At 67.1% G+C, this 12,719-nt stretch overlaps 1 protein-coding gene across 5 annotated transcripts in view; it reads left to right on the top strand.

Annotated features, from left to right (window-relative positions):
- FGFR4 (fibroblast growth factor receptor 4) overlaps positions 1 to 8,460 on the top strand; it is a 26,821-nt gene extending 18,361 nt beyond the window's left edge. For 2 of the 5 annotated variants that reach the window (XM_026063203.1, XM_026063204.1), the window contains exons 4-19: positions 2,703 to 2,972; positions 3,091 to 3,180; positions 3,378 to 3,544; positions 3,659 to 3,782; positions 4,101 to 4,291; positions 4,449 to 4,587; positions 4,711 to 4,904; positions 5,176 to 5,321; positions 5,704 to 5,825; positions 5,937 to 6,047; positions 6,227 to 6,417; positions 6,864 to 6,986; positions 7,071 to 7,141; positions 7,424 to 7,561; positions 7,664 to 7,769; positions 7,860 to 8,460. In XM_026063203.1, the coding sequence (XP_025918988.1) occupies positions 2,703 to 2,972; positions 3,091 to 3,180; positions 3,378 to 3,544; positions 3,659 to 3,782; positions 4,101 to 4,291; positions 4,449 to 4,587; positions 4,711 to 4,904; positions 5,176 to 5,321; positions 5,704 to 5,825; positions 5,937 to 6,047; positions 6,227 to 6,417; positions 6,864 to 6,986; positions 7,071 to 7,141; positions 7,424 to 7,561; positions 7,664 to 7,769; positions 7,860 to 8,006 (2,330 nt within the window). In that variant the 3' untranslated portion in view covers positions 8,007 to 8,460. The remainder of the gene's footprint in view (positions 1 to 2,702; positions 2,973 to 3,090; positions 3,181 to 3,377; positions 3,545 to 3,658; positions 3,783 to 4,100; positions 4,292 to 4,448; positions 4,588 to 4,710; positions 4,905 to 5,175; positions 5,322 to 5,703; positions 5,826 to 5,936; positions 6,048 to 6,226; positions 6,418 to 6,863; positions 6,987 to 7,070; positions 7,142 to 7,423; positions 7,562 to 7,663; positions 7,770 to 7,859) is intronic. The other 3 variants (XM_026063202.1, XM_026063200.1, XM_026063201.1) reach the window with 3 other exon arrangements.
- Positions 8,461 to 12,719: the final 4,259 nt, after the last annotated feature.

Genomic DNA, 12,719 nt, shown 5'->3' with positions numbered 1-12,719 from the left:
CGGGACACCCCCCCCGTCCATTGCGCCCCCTGATCCCTCACCTCAGGGCTGTCCTGGCCCTCCCCCCCATCCCTGTCCCCTCGGGGCTGTCCCCTCCCTGGGACTTGTAATCCCCCCACGTCGGTGGGGCCCCAGAACCTCCACCCCCCACGACGCTGGTCTTGGGACCCTTTACCCTCGGGGCTGCCCCGGGACCCCCCTCACCTCGGGGCACCCCGACCCTTGCAGCTGCAGGCCCCCTCGGACAAGTGGACCTGTCCCCAGTGCCCTGGCCAGGCAGGGTCAGGGTCCTGGTCCCTGCTGCTGGCTTGCAGGGGTGAGGTCCCTGTGCCCAAGTGGGGTCCCCCAGTCGTGTCCCCCCACCCAGCCGTCGAGGTTTGAGGGCTGGAGGGGGCTCATCCCATTCGGGGTTCCCCCCACTGCCATGACGACATGCAGTGGGGACTTGTGTCACCCAGGCGCCCCACAGCGTGCCCCCCTGGCACCCCGGGCAGGGCTAGGACGCAAAGGTGACACCCCCGTCCCTCCCCACACGTCCCAGTTGCGGGGGCTGCGCGGGGGCGGGAGCTGGCTGCCCGATCCAGGGCACGGCGCTGGCGGCTGCGGGCGCTGCTGCTGCTGCTGGCTCCGGTCACCGGGCTCCTGCCTGTCCTGCAGGGTGCGAGCCGCCGCGCCGGCGGGGCCTGGAAGATGTGGCTCCCGCTGCACATCCTGCCGGGGCTCCTGCTGGCGGCCGCCGCGGCTCGGCCGGCTGCTTCCCAGGGCAGGACGCTGGAGCCAGGTACAGCTGCCGGGGCACGAGACGGGGCTTGGGGAGAGGGGACGGTGGGACTGGGGTGCTGCCCTCTGAATGCATCCCCAGAGGCCGCAAGCTGGGCAGCAAGCCCTTGGGGCTGGGGTTGCTGGCGCGCTCAGCACCTGCTCTGCATGCCCGGGGCTCGCGGAGCCGCCCAGCTCCGTGTGTGTGCGTGTGTGTGGCCGGGCAGCGGGGGCTGAGGGAGCGGGCAGCACCCGCGTGGCTGGGTGCACGGCACGGGAGGTGCTGAGCCCTCGGCTGGAGGCTCTCTGGAAGGAGTAGGGTTGGCTCCGGACGGGCAGTTTGCTTGGGGTGGGCGTCCCCGCGTTACCGGGGGCTCGGGTTTGCTCCGTGGACGAGTGCCGCAGAGCGGCATGGTGTGAAAGCTGTCGCTGTGGCACTTGCATGTCATTCATTAGCGAGTGGGAATGCCCAGGAGGTGCAGGCAGCCCGAGCCTCTTCTGGGGGCTCGAACGTGTACCGGAGAAGCACACGTGCGCAGAGGAGCAGAGGCCACCCCACATCTTGTCTCTGGTGGCAGAGCAGATGGCTGGGGAGCACATGGGGGTGCGTGTGCAGGACCCACAAAGGCAGTGACCAAGACAAGGCTCAGCTGCTGGCTGGGTCTGTGGGAGGGCTGTGGACGGGCAGGACTCATGTCATTTGGGGCCAGGCTGGGAAGGGGTAGGTGTTGCTGGGCCACTGTTCCTGCTTTTTGCAGTCCTTGCGTATTGGTTTGGTCCCCAAGATCCCAGCATGCAGACAGTGAGGGTGCAGTTGGTGTTTGCCGAGCTGGCGGTTGGGTTATTTCTGCTCTTGATGTTCACACGAGATGGCCGTTAGCTGGACACAGCCAGGGCTGGGTTCCCGGCTGTGCTTGGGGCGCGTGGACGTGTTGCGTGTGACAGGCGGTCCGGCAGAGGAGGGTCTGCGGACACGGCTTCTGCGCCCGGTGCTGTGCGTCCCTGGCTCTGGGTCTGCTTTGCAGGCGCTCGGCTCCTAACGTCTCCCCCAGCCAGGGCTGCGCTGACCTTGCACCGTGGCCCTGGCCCAGCCTGGCTGCTCCCGCGCTGGTCTGGGTGGGTGAGGGTTGTCTTTGCCGGGGTTTTGCTCCATGGTGGGCTTTGACTCCGGAGCTGGCTTTCGCAGTGGGGTGAGAGCAGGGCATTTCCAGGGAATGTCGGTCCAGGAGCCAGCGCTGAGCACTGGCTCCCAGTGAAGTCAGGGCTGGCCCAGGCAGCACCCAAAGGGACAGGACGGCCGGGGCTCAGCCTTTGCCCAGGCAGGGGCACGACTGCAGGCCAGGCGTCAGGCCGTGGGGAGCAGCAGCCCCAGTGCACGGCAGGAGGGGGTGCAGGGCATGGAGAGCCTGGCCCCAGCGGAGGGGACGTGGGACAGCRTGATCAGAGATCCTGAGCGGCCGAGTGGGCCAGACCCTGCAGGAAGGGCTGCCAGGGAGCAGCAGACCTAGGGCGGCTGAGAGGGTTTGATGCCAAGCGCCCCTGCTCCTGTCTGGGGCAAGGCCAGGGGTATGGAGGAGCCGGGGAGCCCCTGCCCTCGGTCAGTGCCAAGGGGCACCCGTCCTCCATGGGGCACAACGGGCTCAGGCCCCCTGCGGCACAGGGAGCGGCGCCTCCAGAAGGGCTGTGTCATGTGTGGCCTTGGACAGGGGCAYGGCAGTGCCAGGCAGGCGGCCGGGGAAGCCTTGTCCCACACCCGAGGGCAGAGTCCAGCCCTCACCCATGGCCACAGCCTGGATGGGCTGGTGGAGCCGGGCGCTGGGCCATGCCGTGCCGTGTGCTCTCTGCACCAGGGTGGGTGTGTGCTGGGGGTCCTGCTGGTGGGGGCATGTGAGGAGGGGTGAGCTTYGGGTCTGGTGCTCAACACGTTTCTCCTGGGCTGGCAGAGATGTTCGAGAGCCCTTTGCTGGAGTCGGAAGAGGAGCATCTCCTGCTGGACCCAGGCAATGTGTTGAAGCTGTGCTGTGATGCCAACCACAGCAGTGCCAGCGTGGTCTGGTACAAGGAGTCCAGGCCTCTTGTCCCAGGGGGTCGCATCCRTCTCCAGCAGAGCCTGTTGGAGATCTCAGAGGTCACCTATGAGGACTCAGGGCTCTACGCGTGCCGGGCACGGGCGACTGGGGAGATCCTGCGCAACTTCACCATCTCTGTCGTGGGTAAGAGCCCAGGCGGCACCCAGCCCACTGCCTGGGGCAGCCATGGGGAGGAGGGCACCCCACATCCCATGCAGTCCTGCAGATAGAGATGTCCCTCTCAACCCATCTTCCCTTGCAGACTCACTGGCATCTGGTGATGACGATGAAGACAGTGATGGGGATGGTCCCCACGGAGACCGGAACGAGGAGCCCGTCTATGTGCACAGAGGTCAGTGCTGCCCAGGGTAGGGAGCAGCTTGGGCCACATCTGGGGTCTGGCTTGCCCCGGAGAAGGCYGTGTGGGGCAGGGCCTTGCTCACAGCGTGAGGGGCTGGGAACAGCTCAGCCAAGCTCCGGGCTGCCCCTTGGCCCCTGAGCTGGGACATGCACCTCGTCCTGCTGTGCATTAACCACGTGCCTCCCCAGCACCCTACTGGACACATCCGCACCGGATGGACAAGAAGCTGTACGCGGTGCCYGCAGGGAACACGGTCAAGTTTCGCTGCCCGGCCTCGGGCAGCCCCAGCCCCAGCATCCGCTGGTTCAAGAACGGGCGCGAGTTTCGGGGCGAGCACCGCATCGGAGGCATCCGGGTAAGGACACAGGTTCCCCCCTCAGCATCTGCCTGTCCCGGGCCCAGCTCAGCAGCAGCTGTGTTGCCCTCACCCCCCCCATCACCCCTCACCACATCRCCTCCCTCTCTGCAGCTTCGGCACCAGCACTGGAGCCTGGTCATGGAGAGCGTGGTGCCCTCCGACCGCGGCAACTACACCTGCCTGGTGGAGAACAGGTTCGGCAGCATCCGCTACAGCTACCTGCTGGATGTACTGGGTGAGCAGCGCTGGTGCTGGGTCTCTGCTCATGCAGSGCTCTGGGAGAGGGGCACAGGCTCACAGGGAAAGAGGCAGAGGAGTCTGGTCATGTCCTCACTGCTTGAGCAGCCCATATGTCCCTGGAGAGTCCTGAGCACCCAAGGGACATGGGGATGCGAGACCAGGCTTGGAGCTGCACTGATTCACTGCCAGGTCCTGGGAAGGGCTCGCCATGGCTCCGGAGGTTCACAGAGGGCAGGGAGGGAGGCAGAAATAAGGCCCTGCCCCAAGTGTCACGTGCTGTGTTGGTGACACTGCCCTGCTTTCCTCTGTGCAGAGAGGTCCCCACACAGACCCATCTTGCAGGCTGGGCTGCCCGCCAACACCACGGCCCTGGTAGGCAGCGACGTGGAGTTCTTCTGCAAGGTCTACAGCGATGCCCAGCCCCACATCCAGTGGCTGAAGCACATCGAGGTGAACGGCAGCAGCTACGGTCCTGATGGTGTCCCCTACGTGCAAGTGCTCAAGGTAAYGCCCAGCCCTGGGAGATCAGGGCTGAGCCACCTTGCAGACCGGGACTGGAAGTGCCCGGACCCCAGATGCCCACCCTGGAGTGGTGGCGAGGGGTTTGCACAGAGCCTGCCTTCGAGGAGGGGTGCTCACGCTCTGTCCCYTTCTCTGGCAGACCGCGGACATCAACAGCTCGGAGGTGGAGGTATTGTACCTGCGCAACGTCTCCATGGAGGATGCCGGCGAGTACACCTGCCTGGCAGGGAACTCCATCGGCCTCTCCTACCAGTCAGCCTGGCTCACCGTGCTCCCAGGTGAGGGCAGGGGCTCCCGGGGCAGCAGCACAAGGCTGGTGCGGGAGCAGGGGGCCTGTCTGGGAAACAGGGGCCTGGGTGTGTGGGGACCAAGGCTCTGGCCAACTCGTTCGCTCCCTCCAGAAGAGGACCTGGAACGGGAAGCCGAGGCCCCCGAGGCCAAGTACACAGACATCATCATCTACACATCGGGCTCGCTGGCTGTGGCCATGGCTGTCATCATCGTGGTGCTGTGCCGGATGCAGACCCAGCCAAGCAAGCAGCCTCTGGAGCCCATGGCTGTCCACAAGCTCTCCAAATTCCCACTCATCCGACAGGTGCGTGCCAAGCGGGAGCCCTGGGAACATGGAGGGCTGGCTTCTGCTAGTGCCACCTGCACCCATCCCTCCTTACTGTCCTGCCAGCCCTCCCCACTGCCTCCTCCTGCCCTCAGCCCCGGGGAACTCCCTCGCCCCATTGCTCTTGAGTGAGGGTGTCTCCGCGGCACCACTGGATCCCCGCGTGTCCCTGCTGTCCTTGGGCTGGGAGCTCTGTTCGGCCCCAGAGCACAGGGCCGGATGGCTGAGGTCTCCTGGGCTCTCTCCACAGTTCTCCCTGGACTCCAGCTCCTCCGGGAAGTCCAGTACGTCCCTGATGCGCGTCACTCGTCTCTCCTCCAGCTGTGCCCCGATGCTGGCTGGGGTCATGGAGCTGGACCTGCCCCTTGACTCCAAGTGGGAGTTCCCCCGAGACAAGTACGGTGCCGCGCAGCACGGGGGAGAGGGAGGTCTGTGTCYGGGGGCTGCTGTCTGCAGCCACCCCTGGGACCAGCAGCTTGCGGGCGCTGGATGGGGAGGTCTCCTGGCTGCCCTGGCTCCCCGTCAGTCTGTAACGCAGACCTGTGGGTCAGGGCCCCCCATCACCAGCGACCGAGAGCCAGCACCGCTGTACCCCAAGGCTCTGCATCAAGAACTGTGACAGCCGCAGCTGGTGCCAGCGCTGGGACTCTGCACTTGCCCCGGCCCGGGACAGAGGGGGCAGCCACGCCGGCTCTGCCCCACGGTGTCGGATGGTGCTGTGGGGTGGGCAGCAGGGCTCTCCCTGCGGGGYGCTCACGGATCCGTCTCGCCCTGCCAGGCTGGTGCTGGGCAAGCCCCTGGGAGAAGGCTGCTTTGGCCAGGTGGTGCGGGCAGAGGCGTACGGCATCGACAGAGACCGGCCGGACCGAGCCGTCACTGTGGCTGTCAAGATGCTCAAAGGTAACCGTTTCTGTGCGGCATCCCAGGCACAGAGGTTGCAGCGGTGCCAGGCGCGGGGCCAGGCTGCGCTGCCACCCCCGCTAGCACAGTGACGCGACCCTCCTTCCCCAGACAACGCCACTGACAAGGACCTGGCTGACCTCATATCCGAGATGGAGATGATGAAGCTCATGGACAAGCACAAAAACATCATCAACCTCCTGGGAGTCTGCACGCAGGACGGTGAGGGGGGCTGTGCAGGCAGGGCTCGGGGGATCGGGGAGGGCAGGCACAGGGCTGAAAGGGGCCAGGTTGTGAGCAGAGGAGGGGGGACTTTGGGGTGGGCTGCTGGGTGGGCAGGGAAGGGTTGGAGGGGGCCCGGACGGGGCGCTGGGGCTGAGCGGTGTGGATGCCCTTTCCAGGGCCGCTGTACGTGATTGTGGAGTTTGCTGCGAAGGGCAACCTGCGTGAGTACCTCCGGGCCCGGCGGCCCCCGACGCCTGACTATTCTTTCGACATCACTGCGATGCCTGAGGAGCAGCTCTCCTTCAAGGACCTGGTCTCCTGTGTCTACCAGGTGGCCCGTGGCATGGAGTACCTGGAGTCCAAACGGGTACGGCTGGCACAGCCCATTGGGCTGCCTGTGCCTGCAAAAACCTTGGGGTGGGCACAGCGCTGATGGAGGAACTGTGTGTTTCATGTCCCTGCTGAATCCACTGTCCTCTCTCTGAATGGAGAGGGGGAACCCAGCCACCTCCTCCAGGCGGTCCAGCAGCTCCCAGCCACATCCAGCAAAGCTCAGGGCAGCATCTCGGAGATCTCCCCAGAACCATCTGTGCAGGACAAAAGACCTGTCCTGCCTCCTGGTTCTCTTCCCCAGATGCTCCTGTCACTGCAGCCAGCCCCGTGTGGGGGTGACCCTGACGTGGGAGCGTGGAGGGGACTGGTGGGGCCGTGGGGTGCATGGGAGGTGTGTGGCGGTCAGGGTGTGCGGAGGGGACATGCTGAACTGGAGCCACTGTCTCAAACCTCCTGTGGGTGATGGTTCCTTCCTGGCAGTGCATCCACCGTGACTTGGCTGCCCGCAACGTGCTCGTCACGGCRGAGAGCGTGATGAAAATCGCTGACTTCGGCTTGGCCAGAGATGTCCACGACATCGACTACTACAAGAAAACCAGCAATGTGAGTGTGGCGGGGACTGGGAGAGGGGAAGGAACGGGGACGGGGGCCCGTAGCCMTGGCTAAGCAGAGGGTTTGTTCTCGCAGGGCCGCCTGCCCGTGAAGTGGATGGCACCAGAGGCCCTGTTTGACCGTGTCTACACGCACCAGAGTGATGTGTGAGTCCTGGGGACTGGGGGCTGCTGTAGGGTGTGGGACGAGGCAGCTCCATGGGGCTATGCCCACACTGGAGAGCCCCCATAAATAGGCAGACAGTGCCCCGCAGGGATAGCAGCGGCAGGGCACATCTCTCCCAGCGGTGACGTCTGGACCTGCCACCTTCTCCCATCCCTCCTCCCACGGCACAGCAGAGTGCTGTGGGGGCAGCGAGGGCCCTGCCTGCRCAGGAAGGGGTCGAGGACGTGGCTGACCCCCCCTCCCCTTGCTGCCTGTGATCCCAGGTGGTCCTTTGGGATCCTGATGTGGGAGATCTTCACCCTGGGGGGCTCCCCCTACCCCGGCATCCCCGTAGAAGAGCTCTTCAAGCTGCTGAAGGAGGGGCACCGCATGGACCGGCCGTCCAACTGCACCCACGAGCTGTGAGTAGCGGCCAGGCAGGGGCAGGGGCAGGGGCAGGGGCAGGGGCAGGGGCAGGGGCAGGGGCCGCGGCACGGCCCCGCTAACGCGCCCTCGCTCCCCAGGTACATGCTGATGCGGGAGTGCTGGCACGCCGTGCCCTCCCAGCGCCCCACCTTCAAGCAGCTGGTGGAGGGGCTGGACAAGATCCTGGCGGCCGTCTCCGAGGAGGTGAGTTGCGGAGGGGAGCGCCCTGCATGGTCCCCGCGGGCGGCGGGGCAGGCGGCACTGGGTGCTGATGGCCCCATCTCCCCCCTGCAGTACCTGGACCTCTCCATGCCCTTCGAGCAGTACTCGCCCTCCTGCGAGGACACCACCAGCACCTGCTCTTCGGACGACTCTGTCTTCACCCACGACCCGCTGCCGCTCGCTCCCTGCCTCTTCGCCTACCCCAGCGTGAGGACATAAGGGCGGGCAGGGACGGGAGATGCCGAGGGCGCCGCCGCTCTCGGGGGCAGCGGATCTGGGCATGAAGCGGGCGCAGGGCTGTTCCCTGCGGTGCATGGGCAGGGCCCCGAGCCGCGGTGCTGGGGCAGGGGGTCGCTCTCTCCAGGGCCTGGGGGGCCTGGGCTCTTCCCTGCCTGGCCTCCATCTCTGCACGGTGCCTTCAGTCCAGGCTGAGACCTGCAAACCCGGGCCTGGCATTGCATGAGCCAGTGCCTCTCTGGGACGGGCACTGCCCGGGGCACCCGCAGCGTCACCCGGAGAGCCGGGCTTTGTCCGGCATTGCTTTGACTGGACGTTTTGATGGAAGTGTCTCTTGGCGGGAGCCCTGCTGCCTGCCTGGCTCCCGCCTGCCCCTGTACATAGCCATAGAGATGAATATTTATGTACATGAACTATCGAGCTGATAAATTATTTTTTGGAATAGACCCTGGTGCAGTTTCTGGGCTGCTCCCGGTGGGCGAAGGGCCAGGCGAGGGTGAGCAGGGAACGGCCGAGCGGGGACGGCAGGTCGCTGCAGCCCAGCCAGTGCAGGGGGGTGCCCGCGCTCCCGGGGGGCACCGAGGCAGTGCCACAGGTGCAGGAAGCAGTGTCCCCGCTCTGGTGCCTCCAGGCGCTCCGTGCAGCGCTCCTGCACAAAGCGCTGGTGCATCTGTTCCCCATTAGCCGCTGTTGCACTAAGCCACCGTGAACTCCGCTACCAGCGTCACCCTGAAACTGATCCACCAACTGCTGCTGGCTCCCAGGCTGGGAAAGCGCTCCCGGGCCCGGCCCTGCACGCAGGGGACCCCCTGCCCCCTCCCCACCTGGGCCGGCCCCCGGACACCAGATAAAAGTGAGTTATGGGCTCGGCGCTGCCTTCCTCTAACCCCGGCGCCCCTGTGCTCCTGGGAGCRTGGGCTGGGGAGCTGCAGCCCCAGGCCCTGCTCTTCGCCTCCCCCGTTGCCCCACGGCACCCAGCCCCGCTCCCCAGCCGGCTCTGCGGGGAGCGTGGGCAGGCAGGGGCTGCAGCTGTCTCGCCCCCTCCCGCCGGGCTGCTCGCGGGGTCTAGGGTTTCACCTCGTCTCCTCCGCTCCGGCGAGGGCTGGGCTTTGCCGGGCCGTTAGCCCCAGGATCCTGTTTCCTTCTCCGGCTCCCAGCTGCATTCGGAGCTCCCGCGGAGGGAGGGGGCAGGCCCCCACCCGGCCTGGGAACCGGCTCTCGCTGGAGCAGCCCCGGGCGCACGGTGCCGCAAACCTGCCCCGGGGGAGCAGCGAGGGCAGGAGCCGGAGACAGGAACAGCCCGGTGCCAGACGGGCTCAGGGCGGCTGCAGCCGATGCCTCTGACTCTTGCCTGGACGGCTCCACTGCACAGGCACCAGGGCCAGGCCTGGGCCCTGGCTCGCAAGGGACGTGGCCTTGTGGCTGGCTCCTGTGCCACCTCGGCAAGCTCGTGAGCCGTCCCGGGGGAGCCCTGCGCGTGTGAGCCCCGGGCCGGCCCCGCTGTGGTGCTGCCCCGGGTGCCGAGCCTGCCGGGCGCTGCACGTGCCRGGAGCCCAGCAGCGCGCAGAGCCGTCCCAGGCACCCTCCTCTCCACAGCCCCGTCGCTGCCCGCGGTGCCCCCGCTCACGCAGCCCCGGCAGGGCTGCCGGAGGGAGACCAGTGCCTTGCAGCCTCGGTCCCCCCGGCGCTGCTGGCAGAGGGGCCCTCCGGCCACAGCAGGGCCTCCCCCCGCTCCCACGGGGCTGGCGGAGGCAGACGGACCACCAGCAGGTGTGAAACCTGCCATGTCCCGGCAGCCTCCGTGCCCCGGCGAAGGATCCCAGCTGTCTGCTAATGTGCCAGAACCAATGCATTTATCACAGCCCTGAATGGGGCATTCACACGCCGGAGGGCAAACTGCCCAGGCAGCCCGCGGGGGCGGCCGGCCCCGGCTCCCCGCCGGAGCGCCATGGCCGGGGCCGTGAGGGGAGCCAGCCTTCCCCAGCCAGCCCGGGGGAACAGCGTGAGCCGGTGCCCGGGGCCGGGGTCGAGCCATGGTGTTGGCGCCCTGCCCGCACCGCCGGCCCCGGGGTGGCTCCGCGCTGGGGCTGCCGTGCCGGGGGCACCGGGGCGGGAGGCAGGCAGCACCCACTGCCCAGCGCGGTTCGCAGAGCGCTGCCCTGCTCGCTTTCTCGGCATTCCTGTTTTCACGGCTTCCCTGGAAAACGGAGCCGCRGCCAATTGCGAAGGCTGGGGAGGAGGTGGGTTCGTTAATCGTTAACGCCAGGTGCGGGGACACAAGGGGAGATTGTGAGTGGGGAGGTGACACCCCGAACGCACGCCGATGCTGCGCCCCGCGGCCCAGCGCAGCACCCGGGGCTGCCAGGTGCCACCAGGGGGGACACGGCACCGGCACCGGCACCGGCACCGGCACCGGCACGGCACGGCGGCCCCCACACACGGCCTGCTCCGCGCGGCACCGCTCCTTCATCCCCGCTGGCCTCGCCAGAGCTCCCGTCGGGAACGCAGGCGCCTCGTCTCYGYGGCGTGGTGGCATGTGCGTGCCCGGAGCCACCGAGTGCTGCTGTCGTCGCCTTCCCCTCTGCCTTCGGGTCCCCTCCGCCCGGCGAAGCGAGGAGGACGCCGGCGCCGTGCAGCCCCGGCGCTGGCTGCSTCCCTCCGGGCGCTGCCCCCGCGGCGAGCGCTGCGGGGCGGCTCGGGCCGCGTGCGGGCAGGGGAGGCAGCCGAACAACTGGAGGCAGTTTTATTGTTGAACATTCCTGGTATTTTCTGTCAGGGCTGAACCAATTGTCCTTAATCCGCCAGGCTCTGCTGGCCAAACAAGTGCGGCTGAGCCACCGGCATCCTGTCCCCGCGAACAGGCCCCCTTTGTGAGGGGGATTTAGCGTGTAGCCCAGTAAATCCCGCCGGTTTCCTGAGGCCGCGTTCCCACACGCCCTCCCCCAGCCGCCCGCCCCGCGGCCGCCGGGCCCTGGCACCGCTCGCCCGGCCCGCGGCACCCTGCCCGCCGGGGGCTGCGCCTCCGCTCCCCGCAGCGCCCCGGCCCCGGACGCCTGGGTCCCTCCCGAGCGGCACCCGGGCCGGGAGGCAGCCGGGAGCCGCGGCCCGAGGAGATGCCGGACAGGGGCCAGTTCCTCATTCCAGCTTTCGGGACGTGGCTCCGGCGCCATGCTCAGAGACGCCTTTGCTTAACGACTCCCTGTTGTAGGGCCAGGAGTTCCTGTTGTCCTTTCTCCCCCAAACAAAGGCGAAGGGATTTTATCTCTGAGGAGAATCTGGCTTTTGTGAGATGCAGAGAGCCTCTGCCCCGGGGCTGCCGCTGCCCCTGCCCGGCAAGGAGGGATGAGGGGGGAAGGCAGCAGGCTCCTGCCTCCTCCCTGCCTGCCGCTGCCCCTCTGCCTGCTCCTGCTGTGCCCAAACCCAATGGCCCGTGTCCCATGTCCCGCGTCTCGTGTCCCATGCCCCGTGTCCTATATCCCATGCCCTATGTCCCATAACCCTTGTCCCGTGTCCTGCAGCCTGTGTCCCATGCCCCAAGCCCCATGCCCTGTCCCCTGTACCCCACGTCCCATGCCCGTGTCCTGTGCCCCAGGCACACTGCCAGTGCCCGGTGCCCAGGCTGGGGGGAAGGAAGGGCCCCATGGGCCAGAGGACAGTGAAATGGGGCCCATGGGGACCCGCGCGCATGAGCACGCTGCACTGCTTCCTGGGCGCCATGAGGAAAGGGTCTGTCCTCTGCCGTGGAGCAATCTGAACACAAGCAGACCCTGGACATGCGCACATACACACACAGAAATCCCCCACACAGCCCCTACACACACCCCAAGCACTCCCCCCCCCCTCCATGCACACAGCTGCCCAGTGCACACACATGCTGCTGCACACACACACACACACACACACACACACACCCTGTTTGCACACATCCCCTCGTGCACACAAACACCTCATGGACATGTACACACACACACACACACACACAAACATATCAGCATATTCCCCCCCCTTGCATTCCCATCATCCAAACTTCTACACACCCCATGCACGTGTGTACACCCCCCCGCATCCCTAAGCACACCGCCACATGTGCACATACACCCCATTCATGCACGCACCCCAACGATGCACGCACATTTACATCCCACGCACATACACACCCCCGTGCACACATACACCCCCCGTGTAGCCCATGCACACACACACATCCATACACACCGCCCCATGTACACACTCCCACACACCCCCGTGCACACACATGCACACATCTGCACGCACACGTACACACACATGCACACATACACGTCCCCGTGCACACWAACCCCATGCACATGTGCACATCCATGCACGCACACGCACACACATGCACACAACCCTCCTGGCTCCTCCTGCGCAGGGCAGAGCTGCCTCCCACCCTGGCGCTGCCCATGGCTCTGTGCTCCAGCCGGGCTCCAGGGCAGCCCGAGCTGGGGGTCCCAGTGAGGGAGGGCCGCAGGGCTGCAAGCCCCCTCGGCCCTGCCACGGCCCCGCAGCCCTCTGCGCTCCTCCGCCATCCCCAGCTCCGCGCGGGGCGGCTGGGGGAAGCTGGGCTGCGAGCCCCATCTCCTGGCGAGCAGGAGCAGCTCTGCGCAGAGCGGTGCAGAAATGGGACCGGACAGGCAGCTCTCCCGCTCGGCTCGGCCCGGGCCCCCTGGGAYG

This window comes from Apteryx rowi, unplaced genomic scaffold, assembly GCF_003343035.1.
Source record: "Apteryx rowi isolate R43461 unplaced genomic scaffold, aptRow1 scaffold_2, whole genome shotgun sequence".
In the NCBI taxonomy this organism is placed as follows: domain Eukaryota; kingdom Metazoa; phylum Chordata; class Aves; order Apterygiformes; family Apterygidae; genus Apteryx; species Apteryx rowi.
This window is presented reverse-complemented; position numbering and strand designations above follow the sequence as displayed.